General features: G+C 35.4%; 1 protein-coding gene across 2 annotated transcripts in view; it reads right to left on the bottom strand.

Annotated features, from left to right (window-relative positions):
• Positions 1 to 4170: 4170 nt before the first annotated feature.
• LOC130246923 (integrin beta-1-like) overlaps positions 4171 to 22024 on the bottom strand; it is a 54542-nt gene continuing 36688 nt past the window's right edge. The window contains exons 7-17 of one of the 2 annotated variants that reach the window (XM_056480095.1): positions 21184 to 21339; positions 20994 to 21089; positions 20805 to 20894; positions 19020 to 19160; positions 16339 to 16541; positions 16025 to 16263; positions 13335 to 13557; positions 12840 to 13072; positions 11835 to 12001; positions 7762 to 7839; positions 4171 to 7333 (exon numbers count right to left, since the gene is read on the bottom strand). In XM_056480095.1, coding sequence (XP_056336070.1) covers positions 7762 to 7839; positions 11835 to 12001; positions 12840 to 13072; positions 13335 to 13557; positions 16025 to 16263; positions 16339 to 16541; positions 19020 to 19160; positions 20805 to 20894; positions 20994 to 21089; positions 21184 to 21339 — 1626 coding nt within the window. In that variant the 3' untranslated portion in view covers positions 4171 to 7333. The remainder of the gene's footprint in view (positions 7334 to 7761; positions 7840 to 11834; positions 12002 to 12839; positions 13073 to 13334; positions 13558 to 16024; positions 16264 to 16338; positions 16542 to 19019; positions 19161 to 20804; positions 20895 to 20993; positions 21090 to 21183; positions 21340 to 22024) is intronic. The other variant, XM_056480103.1, reaches the window with a different exon arrangement.

Here is a 22024-nt window from a genome sequence, read left to right as displayed (position 1 = left end):
AGTGGGTATCACATCAAACAAGTAGCACATGACTTTAAAATATGGAAATTAATTTTACCCCAGTATTTTCAACGGAGTTTTTGCGCTAGCCTGCTAGCTGCTAATGACAATGCTTGCGTTTAAAGGGTCTTTACATTACAACATCGATGCCGTAAAAGGAACCTTATGAAATTGAAAGTAGTTACATAAACCTTTCACCGAAAGTTCATCATTGGTTGAAAATCATTAGCTGTGCTTATAGCCCATTTACCATTCCATCCTGCTATAATAGTTAATGTATTCCCCCGGACCACCAGAGGACGCCCCCTGCTCTTAAATGTGAATGGTTGTTCAAGAGAATTATACTTTCATTTTATTTAGACTTGAAAACACGTTAAAATAAATATAAAATATATTATTATTATTATTATTATAAATAAATATTCCTTTCCACTTATTTTCACAGCCTAATGTTGACAGATGTGGTTTATGAACGCAATAAGATGCGCCGTTGTTTCCAGGTAGGCTAATAGTATAGTTAGGCATGGGCCGGTATAAGATTCTGACGGTATGATAACCTTGGATAAAATATCACTGTTTTATCACAGTATTGTTATTATTGCTGTAAAATAAGATCTTTTTAAATGTCTGAACACAACACTGCATTTACAGGTCTATATGCTTGTTATACAGTACATAGGTAACATAGGAAACTGCATTGAAAAATACTCTAACATTTATGTTAGAGCAATTATAATTTTTTTTTTTTTACCATTACACAATTATACATACGCAATTACACATTATCTAAATTTATGCAGACTGATGGAAATCGCTCATTCTGTTTAGATTATCCAGAATCTTTGGTTCATCTTTTTATGAATGTCATTCAAAGAAGTTTTGGGATGACTTATCATTGTTTGTCCAAAAATAAATAAATAATTCAGGTTTTAGATGCAATAGGGTATATGCAGAGCTAATGTTTCTTTCCATACTGATATACAGTTGAAGTCAGAATTATTAGCCCCCCTGATTTTTTTCTTCTCCCAATTTCTGTTTAACGGAGAGCAGATTTTTTTCAACACATTTCTAAACATAATAGTTTTGATAACTCATTTCTAATAACTGATTTATTTTATCTTTACCATGATGACAGTAAATAATATTTGACTAGATATTTTTCAAGATACTAGTATTCAGCTTAAACGACATTTAAAGGCTTAACTAGGTTAATTAGGTTAAGTTAAGGCAGGTTAGGGTAATTAGGCAAGTTATTGTATAACGATGGTTTGTTCTGTAGACAGTCGAAAAAAATGGATAGCTTAAAGGGGGTAATTTTGATATTAAAATGGTGTTTAATAAATTAAAACAGTTTTTTTTTGTAAAATTATTCTTTTATTCGAAATAAAACAAATAAGACTTTCTCCAGAAGAAAAATTATTATCAGACATATTGTGAAAATTTCCTTGCCCTGTTAAACATCATTTGGAAAATATATAAAAAGAAAAAGAAAAAATTCAAAGGGGGGCTAATAATTCTGACTTCAACTACTTTCGGTGAACGGTTAATGTGACTTTTTTCCATTTTATACGGTTCCTTTTACAGCATCGATGTTGTAATGTAATTCAAATATAATCAGTTAAATAGTCATTAGTGTTTGTTTAGTGGCTCAAGCATAAAACAAGATAAAAATACGTTTACACACAAGTGCCTGTCAGAATCATTGAATATACTGCAATAAAATAAATGTTCATATTTTAAAGATATGGCGTGGAAAAATGTAATTGAATGCAGTGCTTCGTGTACAATCGGAGACCCATTTTATATCGGATATCACTCAGGCAGAGGAGATCGCTGATCTTTAGAGAAAACAGACCTTAAACACGCCAATTTTGTAATGGCATAGAGTTCACCGGAAGTGCTTGACCCAGGTTACTGATAAATTAAAAGTCGTTCCGCATATACCCTATTTGACCCCCAAAGATGTTATTTTTTATTTTTTTTGACTCAAACAATTTATCTGTGGAATTTATAATGAATCTTTTGATTTTATTTGGTAAATTTCATATTCATGAATGTAGATTGAATAATTCTAAACCCTGTTTAAAGGGTTTCTATTATAGATTTATATTTATATATATAAACTCGCTCTAGTATATTAATAGCAAGAAATGTCAAGATACAAATTACAGCTGCAAAAGAGCTGAAGTTAATTGAATAGTAAACTCGCTGTCAATTGGGTATCTTAAATAATCCCTCAGTTATATTGTCATTGTAAAGGTGTCTATAATGATTATTTTATGTAATTTATTTTTTAGTTTGTTATTAGTTACGTTTGTATTATTTGGATGTCACGTTTAAATTGAATATTTGCTGTTGTTTAAAAAAAAAAAAACATGTAGGTTAGAAGTGATTTGTATGCAGATTTCCAGTCTACATTAAATAAAACATTAAATAAAAGATAAAAAGCTATTATTTTTTATTTCATATATTAAGTTTTTAGTTATGATAGTCCCATCATTCCGCATATTTTTTACAAAATTCTCAGCAGAAATAGCAAAAAATATCCGCAGATTCTGTCTGGCCGTAGTGATTTGTTTTTCAAATATACTGTGTGCTGAATTGCGGGCTGACCAGTAGCTTTTGATGTAGATGGTTCTTTACTGCTGGATATTCGGTTGCCTGAATAAATAAATATAATGGTCTTTAGCAAGATGTAAAATAAATCAATAAAAACATATATATTAGGAATGGTATAACAGAATTGTTTTTTTAAAGCAGTGTCTTTCCCAGACTGCTGTAAACCTTGAAACCGGTAATCATCCCATGCCTACGCACTGCTAAAGTTACAGATAGACCTTGACAGCGTTGCAGTTCCATATACTTGTGGCACAAACGTGGAAACAAACGAGCACAGAAACGTATCTTCAGCGCTACCTTGAAAAGCTTCGGCATTTCTCTTTAGCAAGGCATGAAGTAAATATTTTCTCTTATTACTATAGATTCATTACTTTGAATTCACATTCTTCTGAGGTAACTTTCAAAAGGTTTTTTTTGCAGGGAAGCAATCAAGAATGTTAAAGATGCAGTAGGTGATCTGCCTAAATGCTAACCGGTTAGCATAACATCTTTAAAAATCAATCCCTTCCCTGCTGTCCAAGGCCCCGCCTCTTGAAATCACGAACGCACACTTTAAAGATGACAGAGACCCACTAGATCATGTCATCCGCCGCCAGTTATAAAACTTTATAGTACTTTATAATACCACAATTCTGTATTATATCTAGCACATATTCAGTTGTGCAGCAAGCAAAACTTGTCATAATGTGCAATATTTCATGCATGCAAGAATCTTTAGACACACTCTCAAGTCACGCGCTTTGTCCTACCTAAAGCGACTACTGTATGCTTGGTGTTTGACCAGTGGCGTGCAGGAATTACACTTATTACTAAGCCATACTTGCATGATATTTTCAATCTATCACCAGAAGATTTCAGTGGCTGAACAACACTTCTGTGCATATAACCCATTCGTAACCCAACACAGGCTACATCAGCTTTGCGTGACTAAAATAGTTTTAAAACAGAACATTTCATGCCTAAAAAAAAAAATACTTCACCCATGGTGTTGTCCTTCCTCCAGCGAGCAAAAGTAACTGCAATATTCATTCAGGATTTTAAAGTTGATTCAGCTTCTGTTTTTACTGTCACTCGTGTCCCTGGGACCGCAACGCGTGTGAACAGTGGATCTGTGTGAACAGATGCGCAGTTGTACAAATCTACATTTGGGCAACTTGGCAGAATTATTGGCCCGACTATTTTTAATTGGAAGAACTTTAGTTTTATGCCTCACAAAGAATATAAAAATATAAACACATTTAGATCATTTACTTTAATCATTACTATTGGAATGTAAAGAGACTTTCAACCAGCACAACAAAACATGTTTCTGAAGACAATCACCTTTAATGTAAAAAAGGTCAACATTTTTTTAACTAAAACATTCTAATCACTCCTTGAATGCTCCTTTGTTCCCTTTATTTAAGTCAGCTCATTCGTCAATGTGCCAAATATAAATGGATAAAAAACATCTACACAGCTAGACATTTCTAAAATTCAAATAATAAAAACCTCTTGCATTTAATAATAAGGGCATGCTGACTCACAAAAACAAACCCCATAACAATGCAGTCCAGTGTTTTGGGCTCTTTATTTCAATAAATAACTAGTAGAAACAGACAGTGGGCTTGATGCAAAAATGAAAAAGGCACTTTAAAATGCTAATTTGTGTGTAACATGATTACATTTTTACAAGCAAAAAAAAAAATAAAAATAAATGGAAAAACATGTCATTATTTTTTATAACACTGATCTTTACCAACCAACCATAATCTAATGCAGTTAAAAATGGACAAATTAAATTAGAAAAAAGAAATGTGAAACAACTCCACTCATGGAGACACTAAAAGAAACAACATTAAAATATAGTTCTTGCACAGTAGACGTAAATATTTGGCATCAGTGATAGAGAAAATCCAGGACCTGAGTTTCATTCCTCAAACAAATCTAAAACCTGAAGATCTTTTCATGGCATTACACTAATGTCTGCACTAACCACAGGTTGATTGTTCCATTCACAGACAGTGGCCAAAAAAATCCCTCTGACATTTTCTGAACAACTCAGATGTTGCAAAGCGGAAGGCATTTCAATCAAACACTCAATACCTTTACAACGATTGGTTTGCATGATACTAAATCTGTCCATTTTAGACTCAAAATCATTAGTGAGCGCAATAAAAAAGGTCACTAAATCATCTGACTCGCAGATCAAAGCAAGGCAATGTGAGCACACACACATCCAGACTCACACAGACCTAAGCATTATAGACTGGACTCAAATCAGCCAGAATTATGCAGACGACGTATGCAGAGTCTACATGAAAAAAGCACCATGTGTACGAACAGCAACGGTCCGCTACAGTTACCTACTATACCAGTGACAGGACACCCCATCCATTCGTTAATTCACAAAGTTTCCTGTACCATCATAAGACACAAACTGTTTCTAACACTCAACTAATTACTAAATGATGCATGAATATCCATTAAAGGAACACTGCTCTTTAAGACACATTTTACAAATCCCCTAGTGTTAAATAGGTGACTTTTATCATTTTTGAATCTATTCAGCTGAACTCTGGGTCTGGCAGAAGCACTTTAAGCTTAGCTTAGCATAAATCATTGAATCAGATTAGACCATTAGCATCCAACTCAAAACATTTAAGAGTTTCGATATTTCCTATTTTAAGCTCGATTCTTTTGTAGTCACAACATGTGCTAAGTCCAATGGGAAATGAAAAGTTATTATTTTCTATAAGTTGATATGGATAGGAACTACATTCTCATTGTAGCGTAATAATCATGGAATTTTGCTGCTGTACAATGTCTGCAGTTGTGATATTATGCAGAACCAGAAAATAGTCCACAGCTCGCTACCTATCATTATCCATCTGTCTTATTACACGATGAAACTACAAAATGGGTCAAGTTTTAAGTAAGAAAAACTTCTTAAATTTTTTTTATGCTAATGGTCTAATCCGATTCAATGATTTATGCTAAGCTAAGCTAAAAGTGCTGCTGCCAGAGCAAAAGATCAACTGGATGGATTTAATAATACTCTTGGAGCCTGGTAAAAGAAGCCTATTTCCAAAAGGAAAGTGGAGCGTCCCTTAAATATCAATCTATTGAGTCTTAGACAACATTCTTAATGCATACTTGACCTTATGTTACCTACAAAACCTCTGCCATCTATCCAAATGCGACAGCTTTTAACATTAAGAAAAACAAGGCAGATCTGACACTAAAAGTCAACGGAATATTGACATTCAAAGATTGCATAAAGAAAGTAAAAACTCAATGGAAAGTTGCTAGTTTCTATAGGCTGATATGGCTAGGAACTATACTTTTGTTCTGGTGTAATAATCAAGGAACTTTGCTGCCATACCATGACTGCAGCAGTCACATTGATATTATACAAAACCTGAAAATAGTCTCCACATATAATTTTCCATTAGTCTTATTACACAGCATAACTACAAAATGAGTCAAGTTTTAAATAGGAAAAATGACTTTTTGACTGAGCGAGATGCTAATGGTCTAATCTGATTCAATGATTTATGCTAAGCTAAGCTAAAAGCGCTCCCACCAGACCCAGAGATCAACTGAACGGATTCAATACGGTAAAACTCAGTTGTTTAACACTTGGAGGCTTGTAAAAAAACAGCCTATTTTCCCCCCAAAAAAGTGGAGTGTTCCTTAAATATCAATCTATTGGGTCTCAGACAACATTCTTAATACATACTTGATCTAATCTTACCTACAAAACCCCTGTCATCTATCCAAATGTGACGGCTTTTAACATTCAGAAAAAACAAGGCAGATCTGTGACAAAAAATTGAGATTGAACATTGAGATTTTCAAAGATTGCATGAAAAAAGTAAAAATTCTAATGGAAAGCTGCTATTTTCCATAGACTGATATGGCCAGGAACTATACTTTCGTTCTGGAGTAATAATCAAAGAACTTTGCTGCCATACCATGGCTGCAGCAGTCACAATGATATTATACAAAACCTGAAAATAGCCCACAGCTAGCTACTTTTCATTTTCCATCAGTCTTATTACACAATGTAACTAGAAAATGAGTCAAGTTTTAAATAGAAAAGATGACTTTTTGACTTTGAGCGAGATGCTAATGGTCTAATCCGATTCAATGATTTATGCTAAGCTAAGCTAAAAGTGCTCCTGCCAGACTGAATGGATTCAACAAGGTAAAACTCAGTTGTTTAACACTTTGAGGCTTGTAAAAACAGCCTATTTTAAAAAAAGTAGAGCGTTTCTTAAATATCATCTATTGTGTCTCAGACAACATTCTTAATACATACTTGACCTTATCTTACCTACAAAACCCCGGTCATCTATCCCAATGCGACGGCTTTAAACATTCAGAAAAACAAGGCAGATCTGTGACTAAAAATCGAAACTGAACATCAGAATTTTTTTTGCATAAAAAAGTAAAAACTCAAGTTTATACATACTGTACAGTTTCTAAAGGATGCATAGAAACACAGGTTAATTGATTATACTGAACAGTGGCAAATGCACAGCCAATAGGTGGTTTTAAAAAATGCAAAAATAAAAAAGTAAAGAAACAAAGTGAACTTCAACGCTTCTGTTCCTCTTGAATTGTTCTGCATACAGTGTTGATTGGAGATGGACACGTTTGTCCATTATTTGCCCTCATATTTAGGGTTGACCACCGTTGTCACAGCGCTCTTGTAAATGGGGTTTTCACCCTGAAGAACAAGAAGAAGAGACGAAAAATAAAATACAAACAACATAATTGGCAGGGTTAGCACACTGCACTGCAAATATAGTAAACAATGGTTAAAGCAAGCATTACAAAAGACACCAAGCCAAACACAAACACTGTACTTGCAGTCATCTTGTATAAGCACTCATTTAAATACTAGTTCATTTAATACTGAAAATCTGTTGAATTAGGCTCTTTTTAAATGACATGCGGGTGAATAAATCTTTTTTCTTCATTTGTTCAGGTAAACACTCTCATCACTTTGTGGCATGTGATAATTAGTGAATTAGACAGGACATTTTACACACTGTTCACAAGGCTGAGGTTGTTGCTGAAGAACCAGAAAGGTGAACAGACAGAAATGCAAATAAACAAAAGCCCATGCGAGGAGCAGAGAGGAGGAGTACAGACTCAGAGCGTGACGCCTTTATTTCCATAACTTGGATTCTGGAATTTATTTATGGGGCTCTTGTATATGGGATTCTCTTGCTAGATATGACCAGAAGAAAAAGCATGAAGAGAGGAGGAGAAAAAGACAAAATATGACAGAATGAAAAAAAGCAGAATTTAAGTAAAGAAAGCAAGAAACTGAAGTGATTCAGAAAGAAGCTTTTAGACAATGACAGTGCACTAGGGTTGGGCGAAGTCGACGAATTTGGCATCGTACGATGTCTAATGTGAAACATTGCGATGGACGATGGGATCGTCGTCGTAGGCAGTGGTGAATTAATTATTTATGAATAATTAATTAATTCATAACGAATTAATTATATGTAGCCTACCGTTTCAACTACCTGACCCACATGGTCTTTGTTTTACCCATAACCAAATCATAAATAAAGATAAGTTACACACAAATGACCACCTGTCAATCACTTTTTCCGCAGGACTCTGGCATGAATAGGCAGAGTGATCTGTGTCATTATAATGCCGTCGACAAACTTCGTTGGTAAAAAAGGTGCACAAACAACAGAAACCAACCAACAGTATCTGAGGTTTTTGCTAAAAAAATAACTAAGTACACGCGTGAAAACGAAAGATTAATGCAGTGTACTGACACTGTGACACGTTACCTGATAGATTCAAAAGAGCGAAGAGTCGTTAGATAAAGAGAAGATGAATTAAATATCACGTTTAACAACTATAGTGAGACGCGATCCAGTGCTACATCCTTGATAAACTATCCGACGTGCACTGCTCTCTGGTCTTTTGTGCTCAAAGCACCCGCTGACTGCTGGAGCTCAGACGCACACATATGCTACAGCGCATGACAGAGTTTGTGTGTGTGTGTGGTCACGTGATGTGTGTTTTCAGCGGTATAGTGTGGATGGGGATCTTTTCAGAAATGCTAGATGAAACGCCAGTGTGGACGTGGATCATTTTTGTTCTAAAACGGCATTTTAAAACTAAGACGTATTAGTGTAAATGGGGCCGTGTGCGAGCCGGCTGCTGCTGCGACGGGGGCGGAGGACCGTAATGCCAGCTCAGCGACGTGATGTCTATCGGCCAACGGCAATGGACAATGGCATAGTCTATCGACCCAACCCTACAGTGCACATAGCATGTAGACATCATGACATTTATATTTTTTACAGTAATACAATTACATTTATTCACTGTAAATCAACTGGTTTCCACATTCACTGATGCTAACTAAACCTTATGAACAAACTAATGCATCATCAGTAAAATAAAAAAACTGAAAAATTGTAATAGTAATTTTTTTTTTTTTTAAGTTTTTTTTAAAGTGCCTGTTAAAGGTTTAACAAAACAGTGCGATCATATGAAGAGGGTCAAAAACCATGTAAAATCTTGATCACCATAAATGAAAATCAGAAAACTGTACAAAATAAAGAAAAAAGTTTAATATGCATATATGAAGTTGGCAGATGCATTGCACTTTAAACAAAAAATGCTAAGATGCTAAAAAAAGTTGTTCATTAAGAACCAAGTCCTTTTTTCTGTCAATGTTTTGGATGATTTGAGACCTGCAATACTAACAGTGAGCAGCAGGGAGCAGCAGTGACCTCATCTAGTGCCAGAGAGGCCACACCCACTCAATGAGCACAGATGTCCCTTTCCAACAAACTGTACCGTGCTTAAAGGGATAGTTCACCCCAAAATATTAATTTCCTCATCATTTACTCACACTTAAGTGGTTCTAAACATTCATAAAATTATTTCTTCTGCTGAACAAAAGATATTCTAAAGAGTGTTGGAAATCCATTGGCTTCCATAGTAGGAACAAAAAATACTATGAAAGTCTTTCCAGCATTCTTGAGAATATCTTGACTGTGTTCACAGCAAGTTTGGAACAATTAGAGTAAGAAAATTATGACAATTTTCAGTTTTGGGTGAACTATCCCTTAATTTTGATGGACAAAATGGAACTATGTTGAGAAATATTACATTTTATTTTACAAAGACTAAAAACAGCTTAAAAAAAACTTCTAGAATTTTTAAGTAATTCCCCTAAAACGTGAACACACCATGAGTAATACCGATTTTTAGCCTCTTTTTGCAGTCAGGATGAGTCAAAGCCAGTTGGTAAATGTTAAAAACAATTTTGTTCGTTATAAATAGATAAATTATAGCAAGGATAGCCAAACTCAGTTCTAGAGGGCCGGTGTTCTGTAAAGTTTAGTTCCAAGACCAATCAGACACACCTGAGCTAGCCAGTCAAGTTCTTAAGCCGCGTCACACTGCACTTTTCGCCCCATAGACTTCCATTCATACAGAACGTGCGACAAGTTTCACATGTCACTGCGTTGGAAAGTTCAAGCTTGATGAACTCTGACCTGCGAAATTGCATCACGTGGCTGAGGGAGAGCAATGGAAGATCAAAACATGACCTCTCCTGACAGAATGGTAAAATATGGACCAATCGCTCTCTCTTTTTAATGTCTAACCATCTTGTTTAATCCCGCCCCTTTTCACAGCGCTGTATGACAGAATTTCGCATGCTCAAACTCTAGTGTGACCGCGGCATTACTAGGCTTTCTAGAAACATCCATGCAGGTGTGTTGAGGCAACATGCAAGTTGGAGCTAAAATCTGCAGGACACTGGCCCTCCAAAACAGAGTTTGGGCATCCCTGAATTATAGCATTTTAATGTCATTTTGAAAAACTGGCACGTGTAAACAATTCTGTTTTGTACAATTCATGTTGTAAATCCGGTGTAAATTGTTTCTTAGGAACAAATTAAGGAAAATTCTTAAGATGATATTGTTGAATGAGACCCAGTGTGACCTCACTGTATATAAATCCCTGACTAATTACAGATTAACAGAAGTTACTTATGATTTGTGCAAAACATCATGGGGAGAAAGATCACTTGAAGTAAGAATAGTTTTTTAGTACTTATAAAAGATGAAACTTAAGGCTTGTTCACACCAAGCATGATAACCATAAAGATATAGATCTGAAAATCATTCACAGTGTTAAAGAATAGCACAGTTCACACCACAACCACAACGATAAAGATACAGAGGAACGATATCACTGGGATCCCTTTCAGAATGACTTTTTCCAGCAGATGAATGATAGAACATTGTCAGCCAATCAGAATCCATTGAAAATTTAAGTGCTTTTGCAATTTAAGGATACAGACGAGACTGGAGAAGCACACTGCTTGATGTTAAACCCTCTTTTAAAAGATTATTTCAAAATAATGACTATCATGGAAACAATTGGTTACACCATGAGAAATAATGATAAATAAATATATGGAAGTTACAAATGTCATCCTTGCAAACTGAAGTACCGCAGGAACCAGTGCTAGTTTCAGTCTCTCTGTGTTGCCTTCTTTGAAAATGTTGGGGAACTAATTACGATTCACTGTTTGAACAGATTGATGGGCGCTTAGTTTTCACATTACGGGTTTCTCAGCGGTGGAAGTCGCCATAGTTGGGTATACTTGGCGCAAAGTACATCAAATAATTTTTTCACAATCCTATATACTGAATTAATAAAAGGAAAAACTCCATGATGGTGTTATCAAGATTTTCAGCAAAAGGAAAAGATAGTGTGTGAGCCAAAAGAGAGAACAACGCCAAATTTACCGCTCTGCCCCATAGACAATGCATTAAAAACACCTCACACAAGCGATAATTCTTTTTTTGCAATTTGATGCAAAGATAATACAATACATACATAAATACATATAAATATTCACATGTTTAAAACTAAAATTTTAATATTAAAAACTTTCAAGGATTTAAGATGCTGATGACCTTTTAAACGCATCAACATCTTGTGAAAAGGGTCCATTACAGTCAAAAGCTCAATATTATGTTTAAATGCTGTAGTGGCACACTGAGGTCAACTGTTGGTTACAAGGGATAATGCCGAAATTAAAGCGTCATCTAAAAATAAACATCATTATAGTTGGTCTGTATGGAAACAATAAATTTATCGTTATATTTAGCGTTATCATGCTTGATTTGAACAGGTCTTCAGTATGAAAATAATGTAGAGAAACATACCGCGTCCCACTTGGCATTCATTTTCTCCTTCTCGAATTTGGCAAACTCTCTGCGGTCATGAATAATCATGAGCAGCTTCCAGATGAGCAGAAGGGCTAAACCAATCAGAACGATTCCTGCGACCACACCCGCTACAATGGGGATGATGTCAGGGCCAGAGGGACACTCTGTCAACACAAAGCATTCCAGGACACAAGTTAAACATTGAGTTTACATGGACACCATTTTAATATGATTAAGACAATAGTCTGATTAAGAGTCTACCATGTAAACAGCGATGTTTGATGACCTTAATCCAACTACAGTCATAATCGAACTAAACAGAAATGGAATTAAGATATGTGGAGTATGCCGATTTTAGTCACATTATTGAAGTGTAGTACAGACACCTTAATTCAACTATTACCATCGTGTAGGATTTTCGGCACATTTTACGACAGCACACACAGATCAGTAGTTTACAGGCGTTTGACGACAAGCAAATGAGAATGGCTTCAAGCAAGAGAGCCCATTTTTGGTGCTAGGCGGGAAACTATGGCTATGCTGAGAATTCTGGAAGAAACAAACATTATGAAGTGTCTTGACTTTGTCGCAAAGGCTTGAATGAAGTTAGTGAATGAAATAGCAGAGTTGGACGTTGCTTGATAATTTGTATCTACCGTCATCCGTTTGCAATGATAGTGTGAGAATTAACTGCAGTTAAACTGGTCTCAAAATTAAAAACGAAACACCCGAAATCACATTTGTTGCCATAACAAACACAAACTCTAGAGGAAACTAGGATTGAATGGTGACGTAATGACGTTAATCGAACTATGTACTATTACATGTAAAACTGGATCATGTAAGGAACATTAAAAAAGCAACCCATGTATACAGCTTAATCATATTATTGCCTTATCCAGATTAAGGCAAATAATTCGATTACTGATGTCCATGTAAACATTATTAACATAAGAAGTAATACATCAAGACCTCTTGGTGCTCATTCCGAACTTCACCTACCAAGCTCCTCGACCACATGGACCATAACACTGCTGTCGTTTCTGGTGGCGTAAGTGAAGAAGAACCAGCAGTCATTGGCATCTCTCTCTTTGCAGTGATTGATGATTGGCTGATCGTTGGGTTGAGGAAGATCGTCTTTCTTTTTCACAACCTTCATAGTAAAATAGCTGCATTGCTCCTCGCATGTGTCTTTCTTGTCACCGGTACCAAATGCCCGGCACTCGACGCAATCCCTGCAAGGAAAAAACATGTTTATAAACCAATATTCATTCAGACATTTCTCACATTTTTATAGTTTTGTTGCTATAGATTATAAAATGTTAATAAAATATGACTGAAATAGAGTCAATAAACTCATTCTGTCTCAACAAATTCATCTGGATAATGTCAACTTTAGATACAGAATGTAATCGATGACAAAACACCAAGAATTATCTGTTGTGTACATCTGAAGTAGTTTCAGGCAGATCTTGGTGGCTTTAGTTAATAACTCACTTGTGTTCAGTACAAACTCCAGGGCACGTTGGGCAGATTTCACAAGTCGGACCCTGAAACTTAGTGTCGGTACATTTACAGGCGCCGCATTCGCAGTTGCCGCGGCCGTTACAGATCTGTTTATTGCTGGCCAGACAGGTGGAGGTGTCCAGAGAGCAGTCGCACGCGCTGCCTGTGTAGTTAGCATCACAGATACACTTTCTGCAATCACACCGACCGTGACCTGCGAGACACCAAGAAACACTTTTGAGTTAAAGCTTTAATCTGTTAAAACATTTACAGTTATCATTTATGTGTCAAGATTAAATCAGAGTACTACTATTGTGAGTATATTTAGTATTTTAAACCAATTTTGTTGTATTTTTTTCACTTTTATTTACTTCACCATATTTTCAGGAACCTAATTTATATTTTTAAATAATTTCAAAAGTAATCATTACTCAACTAATCATTTAAGAATTGAAAATGTACATGCTGAAAATGACAAAGAAAGCACAATTATTGGAGCTGAACTGGTGCTTTTTAAATTTCCTGTTCTGAAGAGTCAAATTTAAAGGATTTGTTGTGGCCTGAAGGGGAACTAAAATGCTTGTTTATAAGGGCTACATGTAGCATGTTGTTCATTACTTCCGAATGAAACTACACATTAAGTGATTAATGCAGCATTTAAACATCAGTAAAAGCCCATTTTGACGCTGCACAACTTATTATCAGGTGGGGAAAATGTGGTTGTGCTTCAAATATTGATCAAATATGGCCATATTTAATCAAATACTTAAAATATGGCTGCCACTGTGTGGAGCGCTCTCTGTACATACAAGTCATCATTAAGAGCTCTTTGGTCTAAATGCATCTCTGTCTAATGTTTGTCATCTTTGCTCATATTTATTTTTGTGTTGTCACTTGTCACTTTATGTACACTGGAAGCTTCTTCAGCCAAAACAAATTCTTTGTGTGTGTAAAAAACACTCGGCAATAAAACAGATTTTGATTCTGAAATAAAAAAAAAAAGAAATGCTGCTTGTAACAAATGTTTTTCTGAACCAAAAAACATTCATAAGTTTAAATAATAAAAAAAAAAAAAATATATATATATATATATTTATACATCAAAGCTAATTAAATTGGTGTATGGTTTTGTAAGGATAGGACAATGTTTGCCCGAGACACAATTTTGAAAATCAGGAACATGATGGATCAAAAAAATTAAACGCAGTAGGACATTTGATGATCTTTACTACATATTTTACTGATTTTTGGCATAAAACTCCATTACATGTGGTCCAGGGTCACAATTCTTTGTATAGCTCTTAACTAGTGTTGTCACGATACTGGAATCCGGTACTGATATTTTAAAGATGTCAATTTCCTGCTAATATATGATACAGCGGCACTGGAGCGTTTTAAAGCTGTGAAGATCAGTCGATTCATTGGTGGATCGCTCTTATGTCAGCTCATAAACAGACCAGCTGATTTTCAAAGCTTTAAAACGCTCAAGTGTCCCAGTATCTGTTGTTACACTCTGTAAACTGCGGTGCTTTCAGTAAACTGATGACCTTCACAGCCAATCACAGTCATTTCTGTTGATCACACAAACACAATGGCACATCAGTGGTGGTGTTTAAAGGGCCATAAACCCCCCCCCCCCCCCCCCTCTTTGTTCAAGTCTACCTCAGAATTTTTTCCAAAAAAATGCTTCATAATGGGTGTGGAGCACAGTGAGGAGTGGGCATGGCCGGCAGAGCAGGGGAGAAGGAGGGGAGCGAAAAACTGTTGTCAGATGGCTCAGAAAATGAGACACAAACCATGAGGAGATCCATGATTTGAGGATTTTAAACAGGCGAACAGCAGAATGGATATAGATGATGAGTCTGAAACTGATAAAAGCCATTCGCCATTCTCCAATTCTCGTACAGCTTTATCGACAAAAATGCTTGCTGCACACAAACAGCTTTGTTGTATCGGCCCTGACAGAATCGCGAAGAAAAACATGCAACAAACCCCATGGATCATGGAAACAAACACATACGACCCTTCATAAATGGCTAAACACTGTTTGCCGTGCACAGCCACAGTCTCACCCAGTCGTTGGGTCTCACAGCGTGGCAGGTCTGCCTTGCCTTCGGAAAGCACGTGCTCTCATGAATAATTAAGAAGCAGGGTCTTCTCATAGGACAAGAAAACTCCGCTATGACTAACAATTATGAAAAACCGACGCGTCATCACTCCACTAGCAGATTCGCGCTACATCACCGATTTTGATCCCGTCCCAAAAATTATTTTAAAGCCGGAAGATGAAATTAGCAGACAAAAGCTCAAATTATCCAGTTTTCCCTACAAATAAAGCTGACAGGTGCTAATGTTGTCTTAACTTATGCTCAACAAATCTGTTAAAATATAAAAAAAAGTACTCCAGGGTGTCCTGAACCTTAAAGAATGTGCTCAATGGCGCTCAAATGTTAGCAGGAGAAGGACATATTTAAGATTTACATACAGATTGGCACCAAAATTCAGTATTGCGATAACACTATTCTTAACTGAAGTCACAATGAAACAAAATATGAAAAAATATTCTGGATAAAACATTTATAGAAAAATTCACAATATGAAAAAAATCCCTCATATTGATTTGATTATGGTGACTTTACCATCAAGAACTCCAGATTATATACTAAAAAACTAAGTTGTACCTCCACAGAGCTTGTTGTTTGAGCGATCGCAGTTAAAGTTGTCGCATTCGCAAAACTTTCCGCTGTATCTCTCCTCAGGGTTGTCTCTTTTCTTGCATTCACATGTTCCACAAACGCAGTCTCCATTGTTGCTGCAGATGTCTGTGCCATTATCCATACGACAGTTTGCGTCTAGATCTTCAGTCCTCACCTCGTCTTTGCTACATTCACAAACCCTGCCGATGCGCCCCTCATTACACCTGAATATGAGAATAGTTATCAGTGCGGTCGATGGACTGTATGGATGCTACAGCCAGTTTGTGTAAATAACTCACCTGCACGCTCCACACTCCAGGGTACCGTTGCCAAAATGACACACCGGGCTGTTTTTGATCCCGTCTTTGTGACACTCACATTCACAGATGAAGTTGAGGACGACCTCCACCTCCTCAGTGAAGCCCAGCAGTTTAATCTTCATGGTCTCAGACTTTCCATTCAATGGACAGCCTTTTGCTGTGATCGCCACCTCGAATGCCACCTGTCATGCAGGGAGACGAGAGTGAGCACTTGTTGAATTTTTGTTTTTATTTTTAGTTGTGGTTTTAGCCGTTTTTAATTATACTTTGAGCATAACTTACATTCTTTAAAAGATTAAGTGCTGTTCTAAAAGGCTCATTCAAACTATTGATAATAATGAGTTCATTTGCTCATATGTGAGCCTGGACCACAAGGGTACAATTTTTTTTTTATTGAGATTGAAATGTAATCCGAAAGCTTCAAAAAGCTTTCCATTGATGTATGGACAATATTTGGCTGAGATTAAACTATTTGAAAATCTGGAATCTGAGGGTCAAAAGATTTTAAATACAGAGGGAAAAAATAATCACCTTTAAAGTACAAATTCAGTTCTTAGCAATGAATATTAGAAATCAAAAAGATATTTATTATTTATACAGTTGAAGTCAGAATTATTAGCACCCCTTAGAATTTTGTTTTCTTTTTTAGATATTTTCCAAATCATGTTGAACAGAGCAAGGACATTTTCACAGTATGTCTCATAATATTTTTTCTGCTGGAGAAAGTCTTATTTCGGCTAGAATAAAAGTAGTTTTTAATTTTTTAAACACCATTCTAAGGTCAAAACTATTAGCCCCTTTAAGGGTTTTTTTTTTTTTTTTGATAGTCTTCAGAACAAACCATCGTAATACAATAACTTGCCTGATTACTCTAACCTGCCTAGTTAACCTAACGAGCCTAGTTAAGCCTTTAAATGTCACATTAAGCTGTATAGAAGTGTCTTGAAAAATATCTAGTCAAATATTATTTACTGTCATCATGGCAAAGATAAAATAAATCAGTTATTAGAAATGAGTTATTAAAACTAATACGTTTAGAAAAAGTGTTGAAAAAAAATCTGCTCTACGTTAAACAGAAATTGGGGAAAAAAAATAAACAGGGGGCTAATAATTCTGACTTCAACTGTATGTACAGTAGAACAATTATAAATAAACATGACCTTTACTTAATGTTTCTAATTATTTTTGTCATAAAAGGATTTTTTTTTTGGTTGGAACAGCTGAGATGTTGGAACAACTGAGACTTAAGAGAGGTAAGCAGCTGCTTAAATACTCTGGCTGTTGATAGAAATATCAGCTCTTATTTTCTTCCCTAACATAATTAGTAAGTTCATTTACTTTGAGAACAGGAATTAAATTCAATAAACTTGCAGAAAAAGAAAATCGTCTTTAAACATAGGCTCACAGACATAACATAAATACACTTACACAAATATTTATTATGAAATTTAAATCCTATTTAAAAAACCAATGGCAGTGGGAATAAATGTCTTCTTGTACTAGCATTTTTTTCTAAAGAGAGTTTATACCATCTGCCATATGGAAGTAACCATGTAAAGGATGGAGAGTCTTCCACAATAGGAGTTTTTTTCTTATAGTCACTGATATAAATAAATCAGTGACAAAAATAAACAAAGCTGTTAAATATAACTTTAAAAAGTGTTAGCGCACCGATAAATGAAAATTTTGGTATTAATTACACATCCTCATGTTGTTCCAAACCTCAACACTGCAAAAGGTGATTCTTTCTTACTGTTTTTGTCTTGCTTCTTGATTTAAACATTTTTGATATTGGACTAGACACATTTTCTAGACAAGATAAAAACTAGTGTCTTGTTTTCAGAAATAATAAGTCAAAATAAGGGAGTTCTACCCTAAAAAAAAGCTAAATAACTGCCAATGGGGTAAGTAAAATAATCTTATGTAAAAGAGAAAACAATATTTTGCTTACCCAACTGGTAGATTATTTAGCTTGTTTTAAGGAAAAACTCACATTTTAAAACAACAACAACAACAACAACAACAACAACCATAACAACAACAACACAACTCTATAATATATGCACACCCTGATCTAATGCAGAAGACAATCAATTGTGTTGCACAAAAATATTTTTGGAACTTTGTGTATTTACAGTCGATCCACTGAATTCCCTGGATGTTTTGCCAATGTTTTTTTTTTTCTTTTCTGGACTATGAACATCTCAGGACCCTTGCTGTCTATGGAGCACGAGGGAGCTCTCAGATTTCATCTCAGAGATCTTAACTTATGTTCTGATTATCAACAATAATGATTGGAATGACCTGAGGGTGAGTAATGAATAACTGAATCTTAGGTTGAACTAACCCATTAACAATACTGAGGAGTGATGTAGCTCGAATGACTTTCAGAATATATTTGTTTTTCAATAAATGAAGAATAAAATCACTGACAGCCAAAGAGTAAGTTAAAACATTTAAGGCAGAGTGTATGCTTGAATGAAACAAAACATCTACAGTTTTACTACATCTTACAGCTATCCTTTTATAGCGTTTGTTTTATAACTAAACTGCTCTTAAAGTCAGTTTGACTTGGAATCTGTGGAGCTTAGCAAAGGATCCATTTAGGAAACTGTTCCTAGATCTGCATAAAGATTTCAGATTTAGGAAATTTCTCTCACCTCGTCCCCGATGGAGATGTTGGAGCACTTTCTCCCATTATCTCCTGTTCCACTCACTCCGTTCTTGCAGTGGGAGACGTAGGAGATGGACACACCATCAGGTAGCTTGCTGTTTTCCAGAATCACCTCAGAGGACAGAGACTAATGCACAGAATTAAGAAAGAAGATTACATTTGAATTATTAATGAATAATTATTCGCCCTCCTGTGGATTTTATTTTCTTTTTAAAATATTTTCCTAATGATGTTTAACAGAGCAAGGACATTTTCACAGTATGTCTTGTTAATATTTTTTCTTCTGGAGAAAGCCTTATTTGCTTTATTTCTGCTAGAATAAAAGCAGTTTTGAATTTTTAAAAATCATTAAGGTCAATATTATTAGCCCCTTTAAGCAATATATTTTTTCCATTGTCTACATAAACCATCATTATACAATAATTTGCCTAATAACCCTAATTAAGCCTTTAAATGTCACTTTAAGCTGAATACTAGCATCTTGAAAAATATCTAGTAAATATTATGTGCTGCCATCATGTCAAAGATAAAAGAAATGAGCTACTAAAACTAATGTTTAGAAATGCGTTGAAAAAAAAAAAAACTTCACTTTATTAAACCGAAATTGGGGAAAAAAACACAGGGAGGCTAATAATTCTGACTTTGACCGTATGTCCAATCAATTTTATTGTAACCATCTGTCCACTGTCTACGGAATGTGCGAGTCCATGTATGCATGCATGTATGTATGTATGTATGTATGTATGTATGTATGTATACAGTGGTCCCACACCATAATGCAGATCACCTTCCACAGCCTTGCAGTTTCGCCGATTTTTTTTGTACAATTTGACATGTTTTTATTGTACAGCGCATTGTGTCTGCTTCCTAATTAGCACATTGTGTTCTGCGTCCTGATTGGCTGTAGACCATTGTCAATCAACCTCATCCGTGCCGTGTCTCCTCTACATGCAGAATGCATTTAGCAAGCACGAGCAGAGTGTGAGCAGTGTGTGTGGAAAGCGGAAGCAGCCAATCGGCAGCTGTTGCACAGATCAATCCATCTGTCTGTCTGTCTGTATATATATATTATTATATAATTATTAGCGCCCCTGTTTATTTTTTCCCCAATTTCTGTTTAACGGAGAGCAGATTTTTTTCAACACATTTCTAAACATAATAGTTTTAATAACTCATCTCTAATAACTGATTTATTTTATCTTTGCCATGATGACAGTAAATAATATTTGACTAGATATTTTTCAAGACACTTCTATACAGCTTAAAGTGACATTTAAAGGCTTAACTAGGTTCATTAGGTTAACTAGGCAGGTTAGGGTAATCAGGCAAGTTATTGTATAACGATGGTTTGTTCTGTAGACTAGCGAAAAAAAAGCTTAAAGGGGCTAATAATTTCGACCTAAAATGTTTTTTTTATTATTAAAAACTGCTTTTATTCTAGCCGAAATAAAACAAATAAGACTTTTTCCTTTTGGACATGCTAAAGGAAGGTAGAAGTTAGTAGTGTTAGTAGTGAGGGAGTTTACAGCCTTAAAACATTTATAATAATCTTAAAAAATAAGGCGAACTACTTAGCCTATTGTGGGTTATTTTTAGAACGCAACTCCCGTGATTAATGAGGGACCACTGTATTCCATCCACACATAATTTAAGCAAATGTCATATCAAATCAACATTGATTTTTTGACAAATTCCTGAAAAATTTTAACAAACACGCAGCTAAAACAATTGACTAAATGAATTTCTGCCTTAGAGGCTGTGCTCCACTCACATTATATGCATCAATAATGAGCTTGATCACATTGTTGGAGTCGGAGGTAAGCGTTCCCACTGCTGACTTGGGAATAAGGTTTTTCAGCTCCTGTAGATGAAACAAAAACAGTTTATCCAGTCAGTTTCCTCATATTACAGGACATGCCTTCCCTATTCATGCAGACACAAAAGACAGCTTTATATTAACCTGGTAAACAGGCTGGAACTCCTCGGTTACAGCAAAAATGGTCTGGATGTTGTTTTCACTCAGTTTCTGAACGAGATGTGCAATTGATGGATAGTCCTAGAAGAGAAGGATTGAAAACAATGAGACTTCCTCACATATATTCCTGGAGGCACACAGCAAAGTAATAAATCACGTTGTAACACACACTTACGTAGTAATGGCTCATGGTGTAAATGTTATCCTGCAGATGGCATTTCCCGTCATTAGGAAGCACGATGCCGCCCAGTTTTCCGTCTCCAGCAAAGTGGAATCCAGCGTCCGTGGAAAACACAAGGAGACGAGTTACATTCCTCCAGCCGATCTGATTCTGAAACACAATCAAGAGAAACATAAACATCAGCTGTAAAAAAAAAAAAAAGACAACTGATGAGTCTGAATTTGATTGCAAATGTGGACACACCTGGGGTTCACCATTCTTTGTACCAATGATTTGTCGGATCCTGGATCTTTTAAACTTTATAATTGATCTCTGGATAATTTGGTTTATGAAACAAGTCTGCGTATCAGAATTAGTCTGATCTGATCGTCTGATCGTGCTTGTCGTGAAGGACAGATCTGTCGATTCTCGAAATTATGATCAGCAATGCAACGATTAACTGGATCATGTAAAATCATCAATAATCAAATTCAGCTAATAGTGTAAAAGAATAGACCCCTGGGCACTTGGATATGGTTGAAAATCAAATTCTACAATACAATGTAAACAGGAAGAAGTACTTTACTTTGGATGTTTTTAGATATTAGCAGCTGTAATATTTACGGTTGATATTATTAATTTTGGACCAAGTACAGTTTTGCAAAGCATAAGAATCAGAGCAAGAAATGAAGAGTAACATTGCAGTAAATATATATAATTATATATTAGTATAATTTTTTATCTCACATAATATACTGTAGTTTAAAACAATAAAATGTGATTTTAGCAATTTAGCTTCAAAATAAAATACAATAAAAATTATCAAATTAAATTAATAAACAAAATATAAAGTAAT

This window comes from Danio aesculapii, chromosome 2 (assembly GCF_903798145.1).
Source record: "Danio aesculapii chromosome 2, fDanAes4.1, whole genome shotgun sequence".
Classification (NCBI taxonomy): domain Eukaryota; kingdom Metazoa; phylum Chordata; class Actinopteri; order Cypriniformes; family Danionidae; genus Danio; species Danio aesculapii.
The sequence above is the reverse complement of the archived record's forward strand: the minus strand, read 5'-3'. Positions and strand labels throughout refer to the sequence as shown.